Source organism: Marmota marmota, unplaced genomic scaffold (genome assembly GCF_001458135.2).
Source record: "Marmota marmota marmota unplaced genomic scaffold, marMar, whole genome shotgun sequence".
Taxonomy (NCBI): Eukaryota; Metazoa; Chordata; class Mammalia; order Rodentia; family Sciuridae; genus Marmota; species Marmota marmota.
In genome coordinates this window covers 234,496-258,064 of record NW_026000240.1, presented here as the reverse complement: position 1 = coordinate 258,064, position 23,569 = coordinate 234,496, and the positions used below count along the sequence as shown (strand labels likewise).

Genomic DNA, 23,569 nt, shown 5'->3' with positions numbered 1-23,569 from the left:
TTAAAATCCTATATAAAGTTTTAAATGTTAATCAAGTTTTAAGTTCCCAGACTACAATACTACTAATAATAACAATAATAAAAAAGAAATTTAAAAAATAGTATGGGCAATTAAAGGGAAATTTAATTTTCTTTTATTAATATGGACTTCTTTCTTTTAGACCTGGAAAGCACTTTACCCTCTAACCTATGTAGCAATTTCATTTGTCATAGGATCAGAAGAATATATTTTGTACAAATCATATGACTAAAGAAGAAACCTATATAACTGAGGTTTATAAGAGTTTAAAAATTTGTAAAGACTTTTCTCACTACCAAGTTAAGCTTTTTGATACCTCAGTGGTCCTCAGGAGTCCAAAAAGTCATTGGAAATATAATGACTGAAACATGGCCAGATACCCACAAAAGCAGGATACAAGATAGCCAGCAATTACAACAAGGTCAATTTTTTTTTTTTAATTGAGGATTGAACCCAGGGGTACTTTATGACTGAGTCACACCCCCAGCCCTTTTTATTTATTTATTTTTGAGACAGGTTCTCATTTAAGGCCTCATTAAGTTTCTAAGCCTGGCTTTGAACTTGGGATTCTCCTGCCTCAACCTTCCAAATCACTGGGATACAGATACATGCCATCACACCTAGCCTAAAGGTGTCTGTCTGCTGGTTGCTTCGGCCTCTTGAATAGCTGGAATTAAGGCATGTGCACCATGCAGCCTACAAAATCAGTTTAGATTAAAACAATATTGAGAGTCCAGTTGAATTTCCTCCCTCTGTTAGCTTTTAGCCATTGAGAAATACAAGATAAGTAGGAGAATTTAGTAATTTAATCTCCTCAATATACATACAGTTGTTTGATCTCCTCAATATATATAAAGCTATCCCTCAGCACCCACAGTGAATTGATTTCAGGACCCCTGTGGCTGCTCAAGGCCTTATATAAAATGGCACAGAATTTGCATATAACCTATCTATATCCTCCCATACCTTTTTTCATCTCTAGATTACTTAAAATAACTAACACAATGTAAAATAATTGTTACACTGTATTGTTAGGGAACAATCACAAGGAAAAAAAATCTGAACTTATTTACTACAGACACAATGTTTTTCTGAATATTTTTGCTCAGAGGTTGAATCCATGGGTGCAGAACCTGCATATATGGAAGGCTGACTGTTCTATATTTACAGTGACTTAACCATACACCTTTTGAAATAATACCAATATATTGGAAAGAGATATTCTGCCTCATCATGTACCTTGAGCTATCACAATTTCATCCCATCAATTGAGAATACATGTCTCAGATAATTATGATAGCCCTTTATCTGAGATAAAGATGTTCCCCAAGTTAAATGTACTATAAATGATAGATAAAAAGGAAAGAAAGCAAAATTAAATAATGGAGAGTTTAATTACCATGCTAGTGCTTTGTTTTCTTTCATAGTGAACTGGCATGATATAGTTTAGAATAGAAAGTTGGTCAAGGGTATCCTCCAGAACTGCAGAGAGTCTCAGCATCTCTAGAAGGGAAAGTGGCTCTCCGATTTCTGGGATAACTTCTATATCTACTACATTAGTTGATTCTTCCTCTTCTTCTTCTACGGCACTAGGTGGTTGGCCTGTCACCAACACGGTTACCTCAGGATTCCAAACTTTTGGAGAAAGAGGTAAGTCTTCCGGCCTATCTCTAAAGAAAGAATAAGGAAAAAAGAAGTTAATGACCAATGTCTAAATATTACTTAGATTCAAAAGCATAGGCAGCATGTAGATCTGCTCCTGTGAAGTTTTTATTGTCATATAACTTAGATTTTTTTTTTAAGTAGGCATTTACTTGGGATTTTGCTAAATACCTTCCACTTTGATGAAACAAGGACAAAAAATATTGTTTAATAAAGACATATAGCCCCTGCTATTTGGCTATGCTTAACCAATTTAAATTTGAGACAAAATCAGCTTTGTTTTCAAACATCATTTTTAAATGCTAACCAAAATTTTCTCATGATTAGAGAAAAACAGAATGTGGTAAACAGCCTCCAAAGTGGCCCAAATAGTTCTCACTTTCTGGCATTTATAGCCTTGCATAGTTTCCCTGATAGTGAGTAGAACTAACCTATGTGGCAAAAAGGATATTGTGAAAATAACAAGAGTGTGACTTCCAAAGTTAGGTGATAGAAGACATTATAGTTTCTACCTTACTCTCTCATATCTCTTACTCTGAGGGAAGTGAGTTGCTGTGTCATGAGGACACTTGATCAGCCTTGTGCAGACATTCATGAGAGTGAGAACTAAAGGCCTCTTGCCATCAGAAGCATCAACTTGACAGCCAAGGCACCATCTTGGAAGTGGATCCTCTAGCCCACACCACTAAGTCTTCAAGTAACTGCAGGCCTAGTGCACTTCAACTTTATGAGAGACCCAAAACAGGACCATCCCTCCAAGCGGTTACCAAACTCTTGACCCATAGATACTATGTAAAATAATAAATGTTTACATTTTTAAATCACTAAGTTTTAGGGCAATTTGTTAAACAGCAATACATAAATAATACACAAAAATTTACCATAAAGCATAACTAAAAAAACACACACAGAATGAATTAGAATTTTGAACATACTCTTCCATTCTTCTTTAGTTTTGTTATCCTCCACAATGTATTTAATAATCTCACAAAAAGGCAGTCAACTAGAATGAGAAGGAAACATTGAGATTAGTTTAAGGGAGTACTGAATGATGTTTCAGTATTTATATGCCCTTTAAGAGAAAATTAAAAAATTATAAGAGCTGTGCTTTATCCCCTCACTTGCTTAGTAGAGCAGTCCCTGGTCTAAAAGAAAAACTGATGTTATGGGGTACAGGTCTAACAAGTAGTCAACTTAATTATTATTCTACAAAACCTGAAGATATATGCACTCCTTTTCTTCTCTCTTCCTGTTCTTCCTCCTTTTTGCAGTACTGGGGAATGAACTTGGGTGCTTACACATGCCAGGTAAGCCTTCTACCACTAAGCTACATCCCAGACCTTTTTATTTTTTATTTTGAGATAGCATCTTGCTAAGTTGCAGAGGCTAGCCCCAGATTTGTGATCTTCCTGCCTCAACCTCACAAGTAGCTGAGATTACAGGTGTTCACAGACAGGCCTAGTAAAAGGATATTTTAAAAATTGAAAACACAAACATATCTCTCCTTAGAACTCTTCCATGTTTTCCCATATCTTAGAACAAGGACCAAAATTCTTAACTTGGCCCATAAGTCTGCATGATCCAGACCCATCTGGCAATGCTGTTTTCTTGCTCTTGTCTTTAGCCTGAAAGATTTCTTTCAATTCTATGGAATCTTGCTCTCTTCCAACTCAGGGTATTTGCACATGCTATTCCTTCATTCTTTTCGTCTCTTCACCTAGTAAAATCCTACTGACCCAATAGGTACCAACTTAAAACAGTAGCAGTTTTTGAGATACCTACTATTTACATCTATAAATCCAATCTCCATCATTTTCTGTGCTCTTAAGACTGATTCATATGGAATCCATCAATGAGAGAGTCCAGAAAGAGATCCAGGTGCAGGAGAGTCATGTCAAGTTATTTTTCTTCCCAGCTCCCTCCCTGACATATTATCTTTGGTTGGCTGTTTCTCTATTGAAGGTCATGGCTCCTGACAGGCAATCCTCTTCAAACACTCACCCCACGCCCGGCTTAGGTAACAACTTCTTTCCCTGTGCCTAGAAACTGCATTATCTCTTTTAATTTTATTCTTGCCTATATGTTTGTAAGGTACTTCACTAAACTCTTACCATGCCAGATACACACACACACACATACACACAGTGTTGTATTTAACACACTGAAAGAAGTTTCATAAAACAACATGTGACACTTTGTTTTATTGTTTTACATTTTAATTTAAAAAGTATGATCATGATCTACTAATGCATCATCACCTGCAGTTTGAAAAATGCCTTAGATGTCACTTCTCTAGGTGTTTCTTTCCCTGACCCAAAAAGATGGATCATGCTTCCTCTATTCAAGTAATCATAGAACTCTGCAAAGCTCTCCTTACAATTTGTAATGTTTATGTCAATTTTACCCAATAGTCTGTTAGGTTTCATGAGAGCAGGAACCATAACAATAAATCTCACTATTGTATTGTAAGCACAGGTACGGTGCACAATAAGTATTTAATACCTTCAGGAATGAATCTTTCTTTTCTAAGTTAAATGAAGAGGAAAAGCATGCTGGCACGTTCGCAAATCTGAGGTACACACTAATGACATATTTGCACACAGCATTTCACGTGTAACTTCACCCAGTTCTCATTTCATAGATTACACAAATATTTTTGCATAAAAGTCACAATTTTAATATTGGGTGCTATCCATTGTACCTTGAAGTCTATTTTCTCAAAAGGAATATGCTATTGTCAAATAAACTTCTAAGTACTTTACAAGTGTGGAATGCCTCACAAAAATTTGTGTGTCATCCTTGCGCAGGGGCCATGCTAAATCTTCTCTGCACCATTCTAATTTTAGAATATGTGCTGCTGAATAATGAATCTCTTAAGTAGCAGAATTTCTAGTATATTTCTGGGACAGAGAAAACTGGATGGGATAGTGGGTTACAAGGAACATAACCCTATCCTGTTGTATTTAATAGGGTATCTGACTTTAAATGTGACATACATTTATTTCCTAAAATGTTGGAGTTGTCCTTTACTCCTCTCATTAATTATGTATCAGCAATACATTTAAAATATTCAGAATTTCAGGACTAATCACCTGTACTGAATGTCCATCATCTCTCAACAGGACCATTAGAGTAGCCTCCTAACAGATCTTCCTGCTGCTTCCCCTGCTTCTCTTCAGTCTCAACACAGTGAACCCATCAGACCTAGTCACTCTTTAGTTCAGAACCTTCAAATGGCTTCCAATGTCAGAGAAGAAAAAAAAAAAAAGCCTTTTAATTTTTCTCCACAAAAGTTATCACTTTCTAATGTACCATATATTTTACTTGCTCGTTTTCTTGCTCCCCACAGTATGATGTAAGCTCCATGAGAACAGATTTTTGTTTATCGCAGCGTCCTCAAAGTCTACAATTCTCGATCCTTGGTAGCCATTCAATAAACTAGTTGTTGAATAAATTAATCTATAGGGCTACTCAAGAAAATGCGCAATAATTAGGAAATGTAAACCTCTGACTCCTCCAATCCATCTCATTCTAATCTTACAAGTATTTATGAGACCTATTAAGCATGGCAGGACGCGGGCGCCCCGAGTTTGTCAGCTCAAAGAATTCTCCTAAGGAGGCGGTAAGGCCTTCGCTGGACATACAAGCTCTTCCTCCGAATAAAAGCGAAGGAGGGCGATAACATTTTTAAAGGCATTTCTCTCGTTATTTGGGATGGGCGGGCGGGGGATGTCTCACGATGTGGCCCAGGCTGGTCTCGAACTCGCGGGCTCAAGCGATCTTCCCGCCTCAGCATTCCGGGTAGCTGGAACCACAGGACTGGGCCACTACGCCCAGCTTTTAAGTCGTTTCATTTAAAAGTGAAAGGAGTAGAGGGAAAGGAAGGTGGGTTGCGGGGAAATAGGGAAGGAGTTGCTCATCCTGCCTTCGGGCTCCCAGCCTTTCTCTTCAAGTCTAGGGTAGGATCCGTAGGTCTCCCTTCGTCCTACTTCTCGGAGGGAGGAGGGAAAGATATTCCTTGTGTTTGAGAATCAAAAGTGTGATATCTAAGGCGGGTACAGACGTTCCCCGGTCCAGCTTTACCTGCAGCACCTCTCGCCTTCGGAAACAAGCTAAGATGTTGCTATGGCAACATAGATGGGAGGAGACCGTTTTCGCTCCTCCTTTAGCTGGCTAACAATTTTGCCTCTCTCTGTTCTCAAACACTACAGGTTGTAGCTTGCAAAGATGAAAAGACTTAGGGAAAATTTATATGAGTGCTCCTGAAAGTAACTTTTTCAGTCCGAAGATGATTTCTAGGACTAGTTTTTCTGGCGGTCGCGGAGGATGCCTAAATTAGGGGCGGGGCTGAGAAATGTTTATCCCAGAAGGCCATGCGGCGGGGCCTCGCCTTCCTTTTTCCGCCATCTTGGTGCCTGTGGAGGTGAGTAAACCCCTCGCTGCTGAGCTTTGGAGGCAAATAACTGGGTTGGGTTTACCCATATACCGTGGCGAGGCACCGATTCGGTTCGGAGACTCTGCTTGCCAGTGATTTCTGTGGATTCCGGGAAGAAGGAGGACGGGATGGCGGAGATGAGGGACTGATTGTGCTGGGCTACTAACACCTGGTGAATGAGCGCTGTGGTAATTTTAGGGGATTTGGGGGCCCAAGCGGGGTAAAATTGTCACTCCTTATGCAGTTGCTTGTGAAGCAGTGGTTCCTTTAAGTTGCCTTTTTTTTTTTCATTTGCTCCCATTACATACTTTTGCATGTTTACAACCTCAACTTTTCTCTAAGCTAGAGCATGTCTTCTGTGTGTTTTACCGCCAGCTTCGTACGTAAATCTTCATTTTTCAGTGAATTTTATCTGTTACTGATAGCGGCATGAGTTTGCTCAGGGCTTCCGATTGCGGCTTTTAGGCGTTCTTCAGTGTGTGGTTTTGCTTCTTAGTTACTTTAGTTACTGTCTTCATTTTGGAGTTTGCTTAGGTATCATTCATTCTCTGAGGTTTGAATGTTTCGCCAAGCTCTGCGCTTCATGTAGGTGAATTACGCTTCCCCATATTCGCATGAAACGGGTCAAAAAGGAATTTGCCTGAGAGGCTTAAGAAAAATGACAGGTGAGAAACTTGTGTTGCATGGTTTTAAACTTAGTTTTGTTTGTTTTAAGGCCTGCTGGGAACAGGACTTCTAAAAGGCAGATATGTCTGGAAGGTATGCTTCTTAAATATATATTTTTTTCTCTCCCCACGCCACTCTTAGAGGTAAATCTATATGCTGGTTAAAAATTTGGTGTTTGCTATGAGTAACTTTCAGATGGGGGCCCTCACAAGTCAAATCATCTTGATGGTTTAGGAAGACAACCGAGATATTTTAACAGTTACATTTAACATAACATGTATCGTGTGTTTCTTAGGTTGTGGTGCAAAGCCATTTTTGCTGGCTATAAGCGGGGTCTCCGGAACCAAAGGGAGCACACAGCTCTTCTAAAAATTGAAGGTGTTTATGCCAGAGATGAAACCGAGTTCTATTTGGGCAAAAGATGTGCTTATGTGTACAAAGCAAAAAAGTAAGTTTATACTACTATGTGCCTTGGAATTTTTACTTTTTACTCTGCCTTACTTTTCTATTGAAAAGATAAATAATGTTGGTAAAGTAATTGGTACCGCCGTGGCTTCTGCTTTGATCCTTTTAAGGAATTTCATGGGAAGTTACTGGAGGTTTTGTTTTTTTGTTTTTTTTTTAACCTATTGTGGGTAGTGTTGCACTGGGAAAAATCACAGCTGTCACTCAAGAAGTTTCAAGAAGCAGCTATTTATTCTTAATGGTTTATGTAATGCTTTTTTCACGTACCTTAGTTAATTTTGTTCTTTAAGATATTTTTCATGTATGCTTTTAGATGTTATATTTCCAGAACATTGTTTTGTGTGTGTGTGGGGGGGGGGATTGAACCAGGGTTTTTCACAAGCCCCTAGCTGTACCCCCAGCTGAAACGTGTTTTTAATACTAGGCTTGTGGGGGTGGTGGTGTACTGGGGATTGAACTCAGGGGCACTCTACTACTGAGCCATACCCTTCCCCTTTTTTGAGATTTTTAACTTAACACATGTAGTTGGTTTCATCCCGGCAGATTCATGCGTTGGTTCATGGAATTCCAATTTCAGTTCATGATCCCCAGCCCTTTCATTTTATTTGGAGATAGGGTCTTCCTGAGTTGCTTGAGCTGGTTTTGAATTTGCTGTTCTCTTGCCTCAGCCTTCCCAATCACAGGGATTACAGGAGTGTGCCACCAGGCCTAACTTAATCCTGGGGTTTTTAGCCCACTCCAGACCAGTTAAAATCTCTGGCCTCCTTTTCCTGTTTAGTCAGAGTATTCCTTTAAAATTTCTAGTTCCATCACATGTAGGTTATAAACCCCAGTGGGTCATCTCATTCAGTAAACAAAAAAAAAAAGCTAAAGTCTCAATGAGGAGCCTCTTAAGAACCTGTGCATTGAGGACTCCACATTTTTGCTCTTATCCCAGCTAGGGCTCACCACTTTGTACCTACAGTCTCCCTAACTTGGGGTTATTAAGATTTTTGGTGTGGGGGTTGTGTGTGTGCACCTGCGATGGGTAGGGGTGCTAGGGATTGAAATCAGGACCTTGTGAATGCAAACTAAGCACTCTTCCACTGAACTATCTCCCCAGCCCCCCTTCAGTTCTTTAGCATATGCTGTTCCTTCTCTTTGCCATGGTCATCCCCTGATAAAGGTGCCTGGTATACAATAGTTATTTTATCTGTGGAATTAAAAGTGTTCCAGACATACTCAGTGGGTAACCAAGTTTGAGAGGTACTAGAGGTTAGTAACCATGAACTTGTATGAGACTATATTGTTTATGTGAGTTCTCCTTCTTTTTTTATTCCCTTTTAAAATCAGCAACACTGTGACTCCTGGTGGCAAACCAAACAAAACCAGAGTAATCTGGGGAAAGGTAACTCGTGCCCATGGAAATAGTGGCATGGTTCGGGCCAAATTCCGAAGCAACCTTCCTGCTAAGGCCATTGGACACAGAATCCGTGTGGTAAGTAGAAATTTTTAGCAAAACAGCCCTCTTTTGAGATAAACTAAGCTCAAGAGGTTGAGCTGTAACTTCTAAGGATTTTTCTGAGTGTAAAATGAAGCCAGTAAATTGTGCCCAAATCAGTGACTGTAGTGTAGATACTGAGTATTACATAACATCTGATTTGGCATCTTATAGGAAGGTGATGGCAAAGTGTTCAAACAAATTGTGCCTAGCTGTGCATGGCGGCACATGTCTGTAATTCCAGTGACTCCAAAGGCAGGAGGATCACAAGTTCAAGACTGTCCTCAGTAAATAAAAAAATAAAAGGCTGGGGGTATAGCTCAGCCATAAAGCACCCCTGGGTTAATAATAATCCTCAGTACAAAAACAGAAAATTTGTGCCTAAATTTCAGTTTTGCCAAAGCTACTTGAGGGAAAATAATTTCTTTCTTTCTTTTTTTTTCTTTTTAGTACTGGAGATTGAACCCACGGGCACTCAAAACTGAGCTATATCCCAACCCTTTCTATTTTTATCTTAAGGCAGGGTCTTGCCAAATTGCCTGGGCAATAAACTTGTGAGCTTCAGCCTCCTCATCTCTGGGATTATAAGCATCTTTGTTCAGCCTTTAGATGTTAATCAACTTTGTTTTGTACATGAAGAAAACATTCTGAGGACTCAGAGTGTTGGTTTAATCTTAGACTCCAGATCCTGAGACTTTTTTTCCTCAAATAACCCCTGCTTTTTCTTTATTAGGATCCATTTTTAGTTGACCATAATCTTGGGGTCATAGGGATACTGTAGAGCCTTGCTGAGCATTTGAGCTTTCTCATCAGAGGATTCTTACTCTAAGAAGCAAAATTATATATTCTCCCAATACTTTTTAAATTATTTTAATTTTTGGTATTGAGGATAGAACCAAGGGCCTTGTGAATGCTAGGCAAGCCTTCAATCATAGAGCTATACCCCAAGCCCCAGTACTTCTTTTTTTAAGAGTAGGTTCTTAAGCATATTCTCCTATAAACTGAATGCTACACAACTTGGTTCTCAGGAACCACCAGAATATGTCATTGAATACCTTTCAGAGATGACTAAGGAGGCTAGGGGTGTAGCCCAGTAGTTGAGTGCTTATTTAGCATACGTGAGGCCCTAGGTTCAATCTGTAGTATAGGAAAAAAATTTCAGATAAAAGTGGGATCATAAGAGATTAATTCATGTTATGGCAATCAGTAACATTTATAAATTTGTATATAACATTCACCTAATGTTCTTTTTTTCCCCCTAGATGCTGTACCCCTCAAGGATTTAAACTAATGGAAAATAAAGATGGATTTGTGTTCTTATATTTTTTTGTTCAGTGGCTCAAAAGACTTAACTGTCTTCAATTGATTTCGCTATATGCTTAAAATGATGGAGGTTTTTCAGTATCTTCAAATAAAAGGAAATCAGGGCTATATACAATGGACAGTATGAGGCAGTTACAGGGATTTAGAAAGTAACAGGTTAACATGAATACCTTAATGGGCATTTTGGAGGAAATAAATATGCTTTGGGGAAAGTGGGAAGTGAAAGAAGCATAAAATTATCTCTTAAAAGGTCTGGGGATGTAGCTCAGTGGTAGAGTGCATCAGACTGTTTCATCCCTAGCATTACCCACCCCACCCCAAAAAAGTTTTTTAATAGCTTTTACTAGTTCAGTATAGATTGGTTGGGAAGCTTATGAGTGAAAATGGAATTGGGAATAATTTCAGTAGAAATTACATTGATATTTATTAGCGCTTTCACGTGGCCTGGGATGAACTATTCTTGTGACTTGTGACCAAAGGGTTACAGTATATACTTTGACTAGTGGTGTAATCCAAGCTGAAAATGTCAACCTAAATGGTATGTGATTCTGAAGTAATTTAGCAAACCAGGAAAATAAGCAGGGCTTCAGAATATTTTAAATTTAAAGAATATTTTAGATTTCAAAGATGTGCTTAAAATTATGTGATAAATCATTTTGCAGTATGGTTGTAGAATTCTGATTGATGCAGTAGTCAGTAGTTGTATACTAATGCTCAAGTTGCCATCGAAGGAGCCCAGTTTCTTGTAAATGATTGGGATTTATAATCTTGTCAGTTTCATTCATTGGGAGTGTGGCCTCAAGGCAAAAGCAATGCATTGGAGTAGCAGCCTTTGCCAGAGCTGTGCATTTAATGGACAACTAGAATTTGATTACTAGAACTCTAAGGAAATTGAACTTGGAAAGTTTGGGTTCAAGAGCAAGAAAGGTATCTGGTCGTGAACCAACTCCCAATTGTTTTCCAAAAAGCCAGGTAGATACGATCGGTATTTCAGTACTCAGGGATAGAGGCATATAAATAAAATGGCTTATATAAAATGAAGGAAACAAGGTGGTGGCGATGGCACAAAGATCTTGAGGCATTTGAGCCATTCAAATTGGGTTATTTAGTGTGGCTAATAAACCTGTTGGGGCAGTGATAGGGAGTCTTTAAAGCTAAAAGCTGCCATGTTATGAAAGATCTTGTGTCCTAGAAAAGGGATAACTGGAATGGGGGAGAAAAATCAGGCTTTGCAGTCTTAACTGGTTTTTGATAACCAGAATAGAGCAGATCCCCTAAATATTAGGAATGGAGGCTTAAAAGATAATAGGTCTTGGCTTTGGTGGCTGAATGGATAATGACATGTTTACAGAGCTAGGAGAGCAGGAGGTGGTTTTGTAGTGGTAGCAAAAGTTTGACAAAGTGGGCTGGGAGGTATGTGGCTCCATGCTAGTGTAAGTCCCTGGATTCAATCCCCAGGACCACCAAAAAAAGAATTTGAGGGGCTGGAGTTGTCACTCAGGGTTAGTGCATTTGCCTGGCATCTGTGAGGCACTGGGTTTGATTCTCAGCATCTCATAAATAAAGGTCTGTCAACAATTAAAAGTATTAAATTTTTTTTGAGGACCATGTAGGATACTAACTTGTGGCATCCTGGAAGGCAAATGGAGGTTTCAGGTCTGGTTAGGCACAGGGGAAAAGGGAGCAGAGGTCTCCATAACTGTCTGGGAGCAGAAGACTGGTCTGAACAATAATAAGAGGGTTGAAGGTGGATAAATGGGCTTTTTGAGAAATCCAGGAAAAGAACTGACATGACAGCATCCTTAGGTAACCTGAGTATGCAGTGGCAAATGAGCTGCATGTGCAAATGTGTGTGTGTTTTTAAATATTTATTTACTTTTTAGTTGTACACAATACCTTTATATGTGGTGCTGAGGATCAAACCCAGGGTTTCACATGTGCTGGTAGAGCAAATATGTGTTCTTTATGAACACGATGCAATGATTGTGAAAGTGCATTGTCTTCCTGTACCACTCTACTCAAGTTAAAAGATACTCTGGCCAAATCTGCCACTGGAAGGTTTGCATAGTTCACAAAAATGGGCTTTCTAATACTAGAATATGTCCACTATGCAATGAAAAGCCTTTTATCCATCATGGTACAGGAAGCCTTAATATATTGGTTGTACTTTTTTTTGTTTGTTTTTTGTGCTGAGGATTGAACCCATGGCCTTGTGCATGTGAAGCAAGCACTCTACCAACTGAATTGTTTGTGCTTTTAGCAGTGGAAAAATCATGTTTTGAAAAAGTTTGATTTAGTATACCAGTAAATAATGACTCCACCTGTAAAATGGTAATATAACACGATCACACCCTTCTTTTGAGTACACCATCTCAACTAACATTGTAAATTGAAGGTTTTATTTCTGACAACGACATTTCCTAATAATTTACAATATTCAGTTTCTGTGGAGTAATATTTAAGCTGTTTTCAGTTCCTGATGTTTTGCTGGGGATTATTGGATTTAGCTTCACACATTCTACTGAAGTGCTTTACCACTGAGCTACAGCTCCACCCTTTCCAGTTTCTGCTTTTAGTTCTTTGCTTTCATGGACCACAGGAAGAGTGTAACATTTCTCAGTTTTTAAGGTAGTTTCCACAAATGGCCAGTGTCCACCAATATCTTAATTCTTGGTTAGCCAGGTGCGGTTGCGCACACCTGTTAATCCCAGCAGCTGGGGAGGCTGAGGCAAGAGGATCGCCAGTTCAAAGCCAGCCTTAGCAATTTGGCGAGGCCCTGGGCAACTCGGGGAGACTGTCTCCAAATAAAATACAAAAAGGGCGGGAGGTGTGGCTCAGTGGTTAAGCGGCCCTGGGTTCAAACGCTGGTATTAAAAAACAAAAAAGGTATAGAGTTCAGTAAAACAGTAAAGAACATAACTGATTTTGTAGGAAATGACGTTACTTGATAAATGAGACTAAAATTGGTGACAAAAGTGTTCTTCACACTTTTCACACAGGAGTACATTATAAAATATTTTGCAGTTGTACATGTGTCCATTTGAGAACTGGCATCTAGTTATGGCAAATCTCATGAATTAAAAGGAGCGAAAAACCACCTTGGTATGGACACCTACGTACTACACCACCCGCCCACCACCGCTAGCCTTTCCGGTTCCCACTGCGCAGCCCACGTGAGCCGTTAAATACCATTTATTGGCTGGCCCTGTGCAATGAGACGCGATGGACACGACCTGCTATCGTCTTGTAGATGACACTAGCCAATCGAAAAACTGCTTTTCTTTCCTTTTCTCGGGCTGGTCGCGGGCACGGAGGCGTCACGCACTCCATGGTAACGACGCTCGGCCGAAGATGGCGGCCGAGTGGGGTGGAGGAGTGTGTTACTCCGGGTCGGGCCCGGCTCCTAACCGGTGGCGCTGGAGTGCTTCTTTGTGCGTCCGAGGCGTTTTACTACTGTTAGGCGGCCTGCCGGCAAGCACCATGTCTATTCCCATCTCCGTGGGCACCTCGCCGCCCTGCCGGCACCACGTCCCCTCTGACACTGAGGTAGGGCGAAGGAAGGGCGGGAGCTGGCCGGGTGATAGTAAAGTGATGAGGGAGAGTCACAGTAGAGGGTAATGATTCCGAGGGGGTGTTTTGGAAGAGAAGGCGAAATTGGGACAGAGACAGCGCTTACAGGGCTGGGACTGTTATTAGCTTCCGACACCCTGCAAAGTGGCCGAGTTAGGCACTTAGCAGCATCACATTTCCGTGCTTAGGTGGTAATACCATAGCAGTGGTTTTCACATTGAGTGTATCTGAAGCACTTGTTAAAAAACGAAGATTGCTGCCCCGTCTCTCTTTCTGACTCAGTAGGTCTGACATGAGTCCTCAGAATTGGCAATTTAGTTTCCAAATGGATGATACTGCTTGTCCAAGGTCCACACTTTGGGAACCAGTATCTAAAGATTTGGGGAGAAATTGGTAGGAGAGCCAGACAAAGGCATTGGAGAGATGTTAAGGGTTTTCTGAAAACAAAAATGAAGGTTTATTTTCAAGTTATTTCATTACTTTGCTTGCTTTAATCCTGTTCTCCCATCCTGCAAGTGCCTGCCTGCCTTCTTCCCACCCAGTCGTTTTTTGTTGTTGTTTTGTTTTGATTTGGTTTGGTTTTTTGCTTGTTTAAATCCTTTCAGCTTCAGTTCAAGTCTCCCTTCAGGCATTTAACCAAGTACTGTTCTGTGGTAATGGCTTATGTTTTCAGGCATGTCATGTTTTGTAGTTAAATTGTAACATTCCTTGAATAAGGTTTGTATGATATACTTTGATTCCTTCACAGTACTTAGCTCAGAGGTGGACCACAATCATCCCCCTCCCCCTCCCCTGCAGTACTGGGAATTTAATCCAAAAACACTCTACCACCGAGCTACATCCTTAGCCCTTTTTATTTTGAGGCAGGGTCTTGCTGAATTGCCTAGGCATTTCTTGAATTTGCCAATCCTTCTGCTTCAGCCTCCAGAGTCACTGGGATTACAGGCATGCCCCACCTCTTTCAACTATTAGTAATCAGAATTGAGAAAAGGAGGAACAGTACTTAAGGCAGGGCTGCATGTTGTGATTGGCTTAGATTCACCTAGAATTCTTTTTTCATTTTAACCCAGATAGCTAAGCTCACTCATTTTAGTGGCAGTTTCCAAAAATGTTAGGCATACTGATTGTAACTGAGTTGAAGTTTTGTAGCTGTACTACATATTATAACTTTTATCATGACACTGCATTTTGGCTGAATTCATTTCTTTAAAAAATTCCACAGAGCCCTGCACTTCCTCTTTGAATCTGGGTTAAAATGAGAGAAAGTAGTTCAAACAACCACAAAACCTTTTTGGTAGAAAGAACCTTGGTAGCTGTTTTCTTTTTCTGGCCATTGGGAGTGTACAGATCTCCAACCTGGTTTTCATTTGTTTGTTTGTTTTTTGGGAGGAGGGAGGTTGTTTATTGGTGATGGTGGTGCTTGTTTGTGTCTGTGTGTGAGTGATGCGTGATGCTGGGGATCAAGCTCAGGGCCTCACTCATGCTAGACTGACATTCTACCACTGAGCCATAATCCCACACCCTCCAATTTGTATTTAACATTTCCACCAATAGGGTAATTTTTTATTTCTAGAGGTAGCCCCTTTGTTTTTTGGAGATGATCATTGTTAAAGTCCTTTTTATAGAGCTGAAAACTTCTTGATACTTCCCAATATTTCTATTCCTGCCTCTTGACTGAACAAGGTTAATAGTGATAGTGCTTCATATATTAAAAGCAGTCTATTAAGTTCTCAAGTGTCCTCATTTCTAATTAGTTTCCCTAGTTTTTCATAGAATATATAATAGCATGTTGTCCTCATCATTCTCCTTGCTTTAACCTGGACAGAAAGTTAAGGTGAGAACTATTCATCATAATTCATTGTATTCATGCTAGTGACTACACTTCTGTTACATCCTACAGGCATTCACTTGCAACCTGTGTGTGTGTGTGTGTGTGTGTGTGTGTCTGTGATGGTGGTGATAAAATACAGAACACTTTGACTTATTTAACCTGCTGTCAACCAAAACGTACACATTTTTACTTTTTATTATATATATTAAAACCAGAATAATATGGTAAACCCCTGTGGGTCTAGTCACTACTTATCAATATTCTGCCATTCTTGTTTCATATACTTCCAGTTATTCCCAATCACCCCACTTGACTTAATGTTATTATAAAAGGTTTTCTTTTCGGTAAAATTTACATGTATTGCAGTGCCACATGCATCCATGTAAAATTCATAACCTATCACAATATAGAACTTTTCCATCACTCCATAAAGTTCCCACCTGTCTTGTGCCAGTTATGTCTTTCCCATCCACCATAGGCAACTACTGTTCTAATTTTTTTTTTTTTTTTTAAACAGCAGGTTTGTTTTTCCAGTTCTAGAACTTTGTTTATAAGGGTAGAATTTTATGATCTCTGTGTCTGGCTCCTGCTCACAACTATTTCTATGAGATTCATATTTTTTTTATGTTAGTAATTCCATCCTTTTTATTGTTAAGTATTCCCCTGAATGCCCAAATCATAATCTGTTTTTGCTTGGTCTCAATTATTTTCAGTTTTGTGGTATTGTAGAAAAAATACATCATTGTATAAGGGTTTTATTAGATGTGTTTTTATTTCATTTTGTAAATACTTAGGAGTACATATGCTAGGTCAGAAGGTAGGTGAATATTTAATCTTATAGAAAATTACCAAATCTGGGGCTGGGGTTGTGGCTCAGTGGTAGCATGATTGCCTAGCACGTATGAGGCACTGTGTTGCATCCTCAGCACCACATAAAAAAATAAATAAGTAGACAAATAAAAGGTATTGTGTCCATTAAAAAAATGTTAAAAAAAAAAAGAAAACTACCAAATCTTTCTCCAAGTTCTGTACCATTTTACATTCCCATCAGCAGTGTATTAAGCATTATGATTGTTGCATATCCTTACCAACAGAGGTTTCTTCCGAGAAGTTTTTGCTTACCCACCAGCTCATAAAGACATTCTCCTATTTTGTAGAAACTTTTGGGGCTATGATTCATTCTCAAATTGATTTTTTATTTTTATTTATTTTCTGTGGTACTAGGGATTGAACCCAGGGCCTAGTATATGCTAAGCAGGCATTCTACCACTGAGCTACATCTCTAGTCCTTTTTTATTTTTTTGATACTGGGAATTGAACTCAGGGGTACTTGACCACTGAGCCATATCTCCAGCCCTATTTTGTATTTTTATTTATTTAGAGACAGGGTCTCACTAAAGTTGCTTAGCACCTCACCTTTGCTGAGACTGACTTTGAACTCATGATCCTCCTACCTCAACCTCCCCAGCTGCTGGGGTTACAGGCTGCACCACCATGCCTGGCTTCCAGTCCTTATTTATTTTGAGAGAGTGTCTGATTAAATTACTGAGGCTGGAAAATTTGCAGTCCTCCTGCCTCGAAGTCCCTGGAATTGCAGGCATGTGCCACTGTGCCCAACTGGGGTTTACTTTGTATAGTTTTTGTTATTTGTTTTATTTGATTTTTTTGTTTGTTTGTTTTTGGTAGCACTGACAGTTGATTCCAGGACCTTCTGCATGTTAAGGAAGCTCTCTCTCACTGAGCTATACCCCCAGTCTTATTTATTATTGCAAATAGCCCACGCTGGCCTTAAAATTGTGATCCTCCTGCCTCAGTCTCCCAAATAGCAGGGATTACAGTTGTACATACTGTGCCTGACTTATTATTTCCTCTTTCTACTTATTGTGTATTTACTTTGCTCACATTGCAAGGGGGAAAATTTAGGTCATTTTTTTTTAGGTTCTTTTTAAAAATTTTTTTTAGTTGTAGATGGACACAATATCTACCTACCTTTCTTTCTCCCTTCCCTCCCCTCCCCTCCCCTCCCCTCTCCTTCCTTTCCTTCCTTCCTTCCTTTTCAAACCCAGTGCCTGTAAATGCAAGGCAAGTGCTCAATCACTGAGCTACAACCCCAGCCCCGGTTTTTAGGTTCTTCAGATTAATGTAAACATTCAAAGATAGAAATACTGGGAGTGATAGATTGCTTGCCTAGTGTGCACCAGGCCCTGGGTTCACACACAGACACACACATACCAAATTAAGAAATTTCTATGTACATCTTTAATTCCTTCCCACAGATTTTGACACTTTGTATTTTAATTATAATTGTATTTTAATTATCATTTATTTAAATGTTTATTTCCCTTGGCAATTTCTTTTTTGATCATGAATTATTATAATTGTTTAAAATGTATAATTTATAAATATTCAGTTCTTATTGTTAATGGTTTCTAATTTAAGTGTATAGTAGCCTCTGTAAGATATCAGTTATGAAATATGAGATTATTTTAGTCATAGCTTAAACTATGTTGTAGCCTTTTTTTTTCCATGTATAAAGAATATATGTTGTGCTGGACATGGTGGCCCATGCCTGTAATCCTACCAATTCGGGAAGCTGATTCAAGAGGATCGCAAGTTCAAAGCCAGCCTCAGCAAGAGAGAGGCACTAAGCAACTCAGTGAGACCCTATCTCTAAATAAAATATAAAATAGGGCTGGAAATGTGGCTCAGTGGTTGAGTACCCCTGAGCTCAATCCTCAGTACCCATCCCCCAATTTTTTTTAAAGGGTTGGAGCTGTGGCTCATTGGTTGAGTGCCCTTTAGCTAAATCCCTGGTACCAAAAAAAAAAAAAAGAATATATGTTGTATGGTTATTGAGTGGATTTCATTACCTGTCAATAAGGTAAGGCGATAGTATACTTCATATTTCCTATATTCTTAAAATTTTAGTCTAATTGTTAAGATTTTAATCTTTAAGATTATAGATTTGTTTCTTTCTTTAGTTCTGTCAGTTTTGCTTCATAATTTTTTAATCTCCTTTAATTACACGCATTCACATTTATAATTTTTTATGTCTTTTGATGTGGCCCTTTATCATTTTATCTGATATTAACTATACCCATTTCAGCTTGTTTATGATTAAAGTTGACTGATATATCTTTCCATCCTTTTGCATTTATTTTTGCATTTATTTGTGTATGTGTGTGCTTATGCATTTTAAGTAATATTTTTGTCTTTTTTTGTGTGTGTATGATACTAGGGATTAAACCCAGAGCATTCTATCCCTGAGCTACTTCCCTAGTCCTTTTTCATTTTTTATTTTGACATAATATCTCGCTGAGTTTCCAAGGCTGGCCTCAAACTTGACATATTCTTGTCTCTTCTTTTTCTTCTTCTTCCTCTTCCTCTTCAGTACTAGCAATTGAACCTTGTGGCATTTAACTACTAAGCCACATCCCCAGCCCTTTTTAATTTTTGTTTTGAGATAGGGTTTTATTAAGTTGCTTAGAGCCTCACTACTGGCTTTGAATTTGTGATTCTTCTGCCTCAGTCTCCTGAGTCTCTTGGATTACAGGCCTGTGCCACCATGCCTGGCTTAATCCCTAATCTTTCTGATATTATTGTAACTATATATATATTATAAATATCATTTTAAAAAAATTTTAATATTCATTTTTTAGTTTTAACTGGACACAATCTCTTTATTTTATTTATTTATTTTTATGTTATTACAGATTTTTTTTATGTTGTTGTAACTACATGATTACAACTTTATATTTTTTTCCTTTAAATATTTTTATACCTGTAAAGAATTGAAAATATAAGAAATATGTGTATAATTGCATTGAGGTTCCTAAGACCACTGCAGATTTGGTGATGTGCTCACTGGACTCAGCATAAAATCATGTTCACATTTAAGATTTATTTCAGTGAAAGAATGTAAAGCAAAATCAGCCAAGCATAAAGGATTATGATTCAAAGACTGGAGTAAACCAGCAAAGAGTTTTAAAGTCCTCTCCAAGTAGGTTCACATAGGCTGTGCTTAATTCTTTCAGCAGTGAATTCTATCATTATGCACAAAGTGCTCACTACCAGTAAAGTTCATCTGAGCCTTGGGGTCCAGGGATTTTATTGGAGGTTGGTTATGTAGGGATGATTATGTAGAGATTATTTTAGCCACCGAAATTTCAGACTCCTGGAAATGAGGAATTGTTCACCACTTTTGTGTACAAGCACTTTAATTAGAGAGAACCACCCTTATCATTTAAGGAAGTTTTAGATCAGCATAGAGAACTGCTTGCCATTCAAGTTCCCAGATGCTAGTGGAAGGTCAATTTTGCAAGCAGGCCTTTATAAAGAACAGTCTCATTTCTGCTATTAACTCTTCTGCTTAGTAGTCTTTTATGTCTCTTGTATATTTAACATTTCCAGTGGCCTTATTCCTTCCTCCAGAACATGTTAACATCTACTATCATTTCCATTAACAAATACTGTGAAGAACTTCCTTTAATGTTTTCTGTAATATATGTCTGCTGGTGATGAATTTTCTATTTGCATTTTTCTGTTGTCTGAATTCCCCTTCACTTTTTTTTTTTTTTTTTTTTAATTTGGGGTCTTGCTATGTTGTGATGGTAGGCCTCAAATTTGCATTCCTTTTCCCTTTAATCTCCTGAGTAGCTGGGATTATAGGTATATCCCTCAATGACTAGCTTTCTTTTCGTTTTTGCTGTTTCATTGGCTATAGATTTTTATGTTCAATCTGTCCTTTAGCCCTTTAACAATTGTTTCATTGTCTTCTCGTCTCCATTGTTCTTGACAATAAGTCAATACCATTTGTATTTCTCTTCCCCTCCTGTATAGAATGTGTTGTTTTTCTCTCATTGCTTTCAAAACTTTTTCTAACTTTCCAGTGCTGTAGTCTCTGAACACTTTGCTCTAAGTCTAACACACAAGCCAGTAAAGCTCTGCCTTTTTTGCCACTCCAAGAGACACAGAATGTGAAGTGCTTTCCGACAAATCTCAGAGATATTATTTCTGTATTCCAAGGGTGGATTTTTCTAAGTTATGTCTGGTTTTTAGTTGTTTGTTTGGGTTTTGGTTATTTTTGTTTGTTTCAGTACTTTCAAATAGTATTTTTTAAAAATATTTTGTCCCTATTTTATAATGTGTTCTCTGCAGGGAGATGATGTTAAGCTACCATTCCATTTCTGGAAGCCAGCGGTTCTTAATGTCTACTTCTACAGATTACTGCAGTGCTTCATATCTCTGATTTTGTACTTTTCATGTTGTCTGTTGCATTTAAATTTAGAGATATTAATTCTTTCAGATTTTTTCTCAAATATCACCTCCCTGGAGCATCTCCTTATTGTGTTTCTTTAACTTAAGTACCCTCCTTCTGTGATCTTTATTTATTTTATTATAATAATTATTGGATTTATTTGCCCTTCATTACCTTTAGGTCAAGGATTGTACGGTTTATATTTGAATCCAAGTGCCTATAACAATGCTTTGCATATGAAAGCATTTAATATGTTTTTTTAAAAAATATTTTTAGTTGTAGATGGGCCTAATACCTTTATTTTACTTATTTTTATGTGATGCCGAGGATCAAACCCAGTGCCTCACATGTGCTAGGCAAGCACTCTAACACTGAACTACAGCCGCAGCCCATAAATATATGTTTCAATTAATTAATGTAGGCTGTAGCTGTAGCCCAGTAGTAGAGGACCTTTCTAGCATGCATAAAACCCTGGGTTCCATTCACAGCACCCAAAAATAAATAAATAAATTTGTTAATTTTGGCTCCTTGTTTAATTTTTTGAGTCTTAAGTCATCTTTCATTTTTAATATATTATGGATGCAAAAGAGTTTTTTTATTGTTGTTTGTGTTGTGGTACTAGGAATGGAACCTATGGCCTCACACATGCTAGGAGTACAGTACCCCTGAGCTACATACCTAGCCCTTTTTTTTTTTTTAATATTTTTATTTTTTAGTTTTCCGCGGACACAACATCTTTGTTTGTATGTGGTGCTGAGGATCGAACCCGGGCCGCACGCATGCCAGGCGAGCGCGCTACCACTTGAGCCACATCCCCAGCCCCCATCTAGCCCTTTTTAAAGAATTTTATTTCAAGACAGGTCTTGCCAAGTTACCCAGGCTGGCCTGGAACTTGCAGTCCTCCTACCTTAGCCTCTTTAGTAGCTGGGATTATAGGCATGCACCACCACATTCAGCTAAAAGAAATATTTTAATGATTTTATACTATTTTATCAATTTTTCACATTAATTTCATTAGTGTTATTGGTTTATAGTTTAACTCATTCTGAAGAAGGAATATTATGTTCCATTTTCTTTGTGTTTTTAGTTTTTGAAGGTTGACTGAATATGTTTGTGTTTTGGGCACTATGGATCGATTGTACAGTAGTTTAGAAAAGTATACAGTTAATTATAAAATCTAATGATGTTCTATGAAAGTGATACTGTTGAAGTTAAAGGAAGGTGAGATCATTTCTTTTTTTTTTTTTAATTTATTTTTTAGTTGTATTTGGACACAAGACCTTTATTGTACTTACTTATTTTTATGTGGTGCTGAGGATCGAACCCAGGGCCTTGATCATGCTAGGTTGAGCTCTACCACTTAGCCACAACCCCAGCCCGAAGGTGAGATCATTTCTATCAGAGAGGATTTGAGGAATGTTTCAGGGATTTCATGCTACAATCTTCTTGCTGGAGGAGGAGGGTTCTAATTTATGGAAGAGGAGGAAAGACCATTCCAAGGAGGGAAAAGCATAAGCAAGCATGAGAAACAGCAGTGCAAATGAGGAGGCAAGGAATCACAATTTGTGTTCAGAAACCAAATAGTTTCTCTAGACATAAGTAGTGAAGAGAAAGGTGGAAGAAATAGTCTTAATGAAAATATAATAGTGAACATTTTTTGAGCATTTATTTTATGTCAGTTATATTTATGTGTATTATCTTATACTGTTTACACACAAGAAATTTGATCACAGAAAAGTTGGGTAACTTGCCTAAGATCACAGAGTTTAGTACATAGTGGAGCCAAGAATGAAGCCCCAGAAATTTTTTTTTTTTTTTTTAAAGAGAGGGGAGAGAGAGAGAGAGAGAGAGAGAATTTTTTAATATTTATTTTTTAGTTCTCGGCGGACACAACATCTTTGTTTGTATGTGGTGCTGAGGATCGAACCCAGGCCGCACGCATATCAGGCGAGCGCGCTACCGCTTGAGCCACATCCCCAGCCCCAAGCCCCAGAAATTTAATTCTAGACTCTGGATCTTTAACCACTGGCTTCTAGAGAGCTTTGATATATCAATATAAGGATTTTAGCCTGTAGGTTTCTTAAAATCCAGTTGGAAATACCATATTCCTTTGCTGTGCTTAGACATTTCTGATGGCTTTTTACTAGGCCATAAAACAGTCTGGGCTGGGGCCATCCCTCAGTGCTGCACCACTTGCCTAGCATTTGCAAGCTCCTGGGATCATCCCTAGCACTGAAGGAAAAAAACAGTTTGTTATCTGGAGATGTGGGTTGGAATGGAATGAAAGGGAGAAGAGCCTGGGGGCAAGGTATCAGGCCAGTAGTGCAGGCAATAAGGATACCTATGAGTTGTTATATATTATTGGATCAAAGGCGTATAGTAGAGCTGTTTCCTATGAAACATAAAATTCCATTGTCTTTTGTATAAACCTTCATAAACAATATGTGATTGTTCATCCTTAGAGTTAAAAGAATGGAGTAGCATACAGCTTACTTTTAGTTTAACTAACACATTTTTTTTCTGTATTTTAAAAATTTCATTAAGTTATTTATTTATTTATTCTTTGGTGCCAGGGATTGTACCCAGGGTTGCTTAACCACTGAACCACATCCCAAGCCCTTTTTTAAAAATTTCTGATTTTTTTATTTTATGAGACAGGGTCTTGCTAACTTGCTTTGTGTTTCACTACGTTTCTGAGGCTGGTCTTGAATTTGCAATCCTCCTGCCTCAGCCTCCTGAGTCACTGGGATCACAGGCATTTACCACTATGTCTGGCTAAGAGTTGCATCAAGTTTTGATACTGCTGAGACCTTTCTTCTCTTTTATTCCTCCCTTTAAGAAATTATGAAATGAGAAAAAAAT

The 23,569-nt window shown here is 38.4% G+C and overlaps 3 protein-coding genes and 1 pseudogene across 15 annotated transcripts in view; 2 read left to right on the top strand and 2 right to left on the bottom strand.

The window, feature by feature from the left end:
* Iqcg (IQ motif containing G) overlaps positions 1–5,827 on the bottom strand; it is a 48,129-nt gene extending 42,302 nt beyond the window's left edge. Inside the window, exons 1-4 of one of the 6 annotated variants that reach the window (XM_048794240.1) lie at positions 5,764–5,820; positions 4,773–4,917; positions 2,616–2,683; positions 1,418–1,688 (exon numbers count right to left, since the gene is read on the bottom strand). In XM_048794240.1, the coding sequence (XP_048650197.1) occupies positions 1,418–1,688; positions 2,616–2,623 (279 nt within the window). In that variant the 5' untranslated portion in view covers positions 2,624–2,683; positions 4,773–4,917; positions 5,764–5,820. The other 5 variants (XM_048794239.1, XM_048794241.1, XM_048794242.1 and 2 more) reach the window with 5 other exon arrangements.
* On the bottom strand, positions 4,441–4,553 carry LOC125613663 (annotated as a pseudogene).
* A 186-nt stretch (positions 5,828–6,013) lies between the features above and the next one.
* On the top strand, positions 6,014–10,046 carry Rpl35a (ribosomal protein L35a). 3 transcript variants are annotated; one of them, XM_015486790.2, is made up of 5 exons: positions 6,014–6,103; positions 6,831–6,874; positions 7,077–7,229; positions 8,579–8,723; positions 9,989–10,046. In XM_015486790.2, the coding sequence occupies exons 2-5, from the start codon at positions 6,864–6,866 to the stop codon at positions 10,010–10,012; spliced, it is 333 nt and encodes a 110-aa protein (XP_015342276.1). In that variant the 5' UTR covers positions 6,014–6,103; positions 6,831–6,863; the 3' UTR covers positions 10,013–10,046. The 3 variants fall into 3 exon arrangements, with proteins under 3 accessions (XP_015342276.1, XP_048650201.1, XP_015342277.1); XM_048794244.1 differs by lacking the exon at positions 6,014–6,103 and adding an exon at positions 6,104–6,287; XM_015486791.2 differs by lacking the exon at positions 6,014–6,103 and adding an exon at positions 6,110–6,303.
* A 3,313-nt stretch (positions 10,047–13,359) lies between these two features.
* Positions 13,360–23,569, top strand: part of Lmln (leishmanolysin like peptidase) — a 72,713-nt gene continuing 62,503 nt past the window's right edge. For 5 of the 6 annotated variants that reach the window (XR_007344150.1, XR_007344152.1, XR_007344149.1 and 2 more), the window contains exon 1: positions 13,361–13,595. Coding sequence is in view for 2 of the 6 variants with exons in the window: in XM_015486789.2 (XP_015342275.2) it covers positions 13,401–13,595 (195 nt within the window). In the remaining 4 variants the exon portion in view is untranslated. Of the gene's footprint in view, positions 13,596–23,569 lie in introns of all 6 variants that reach the window. The other variant, XM_048794237.1, reaches the window with a different exon arrangement.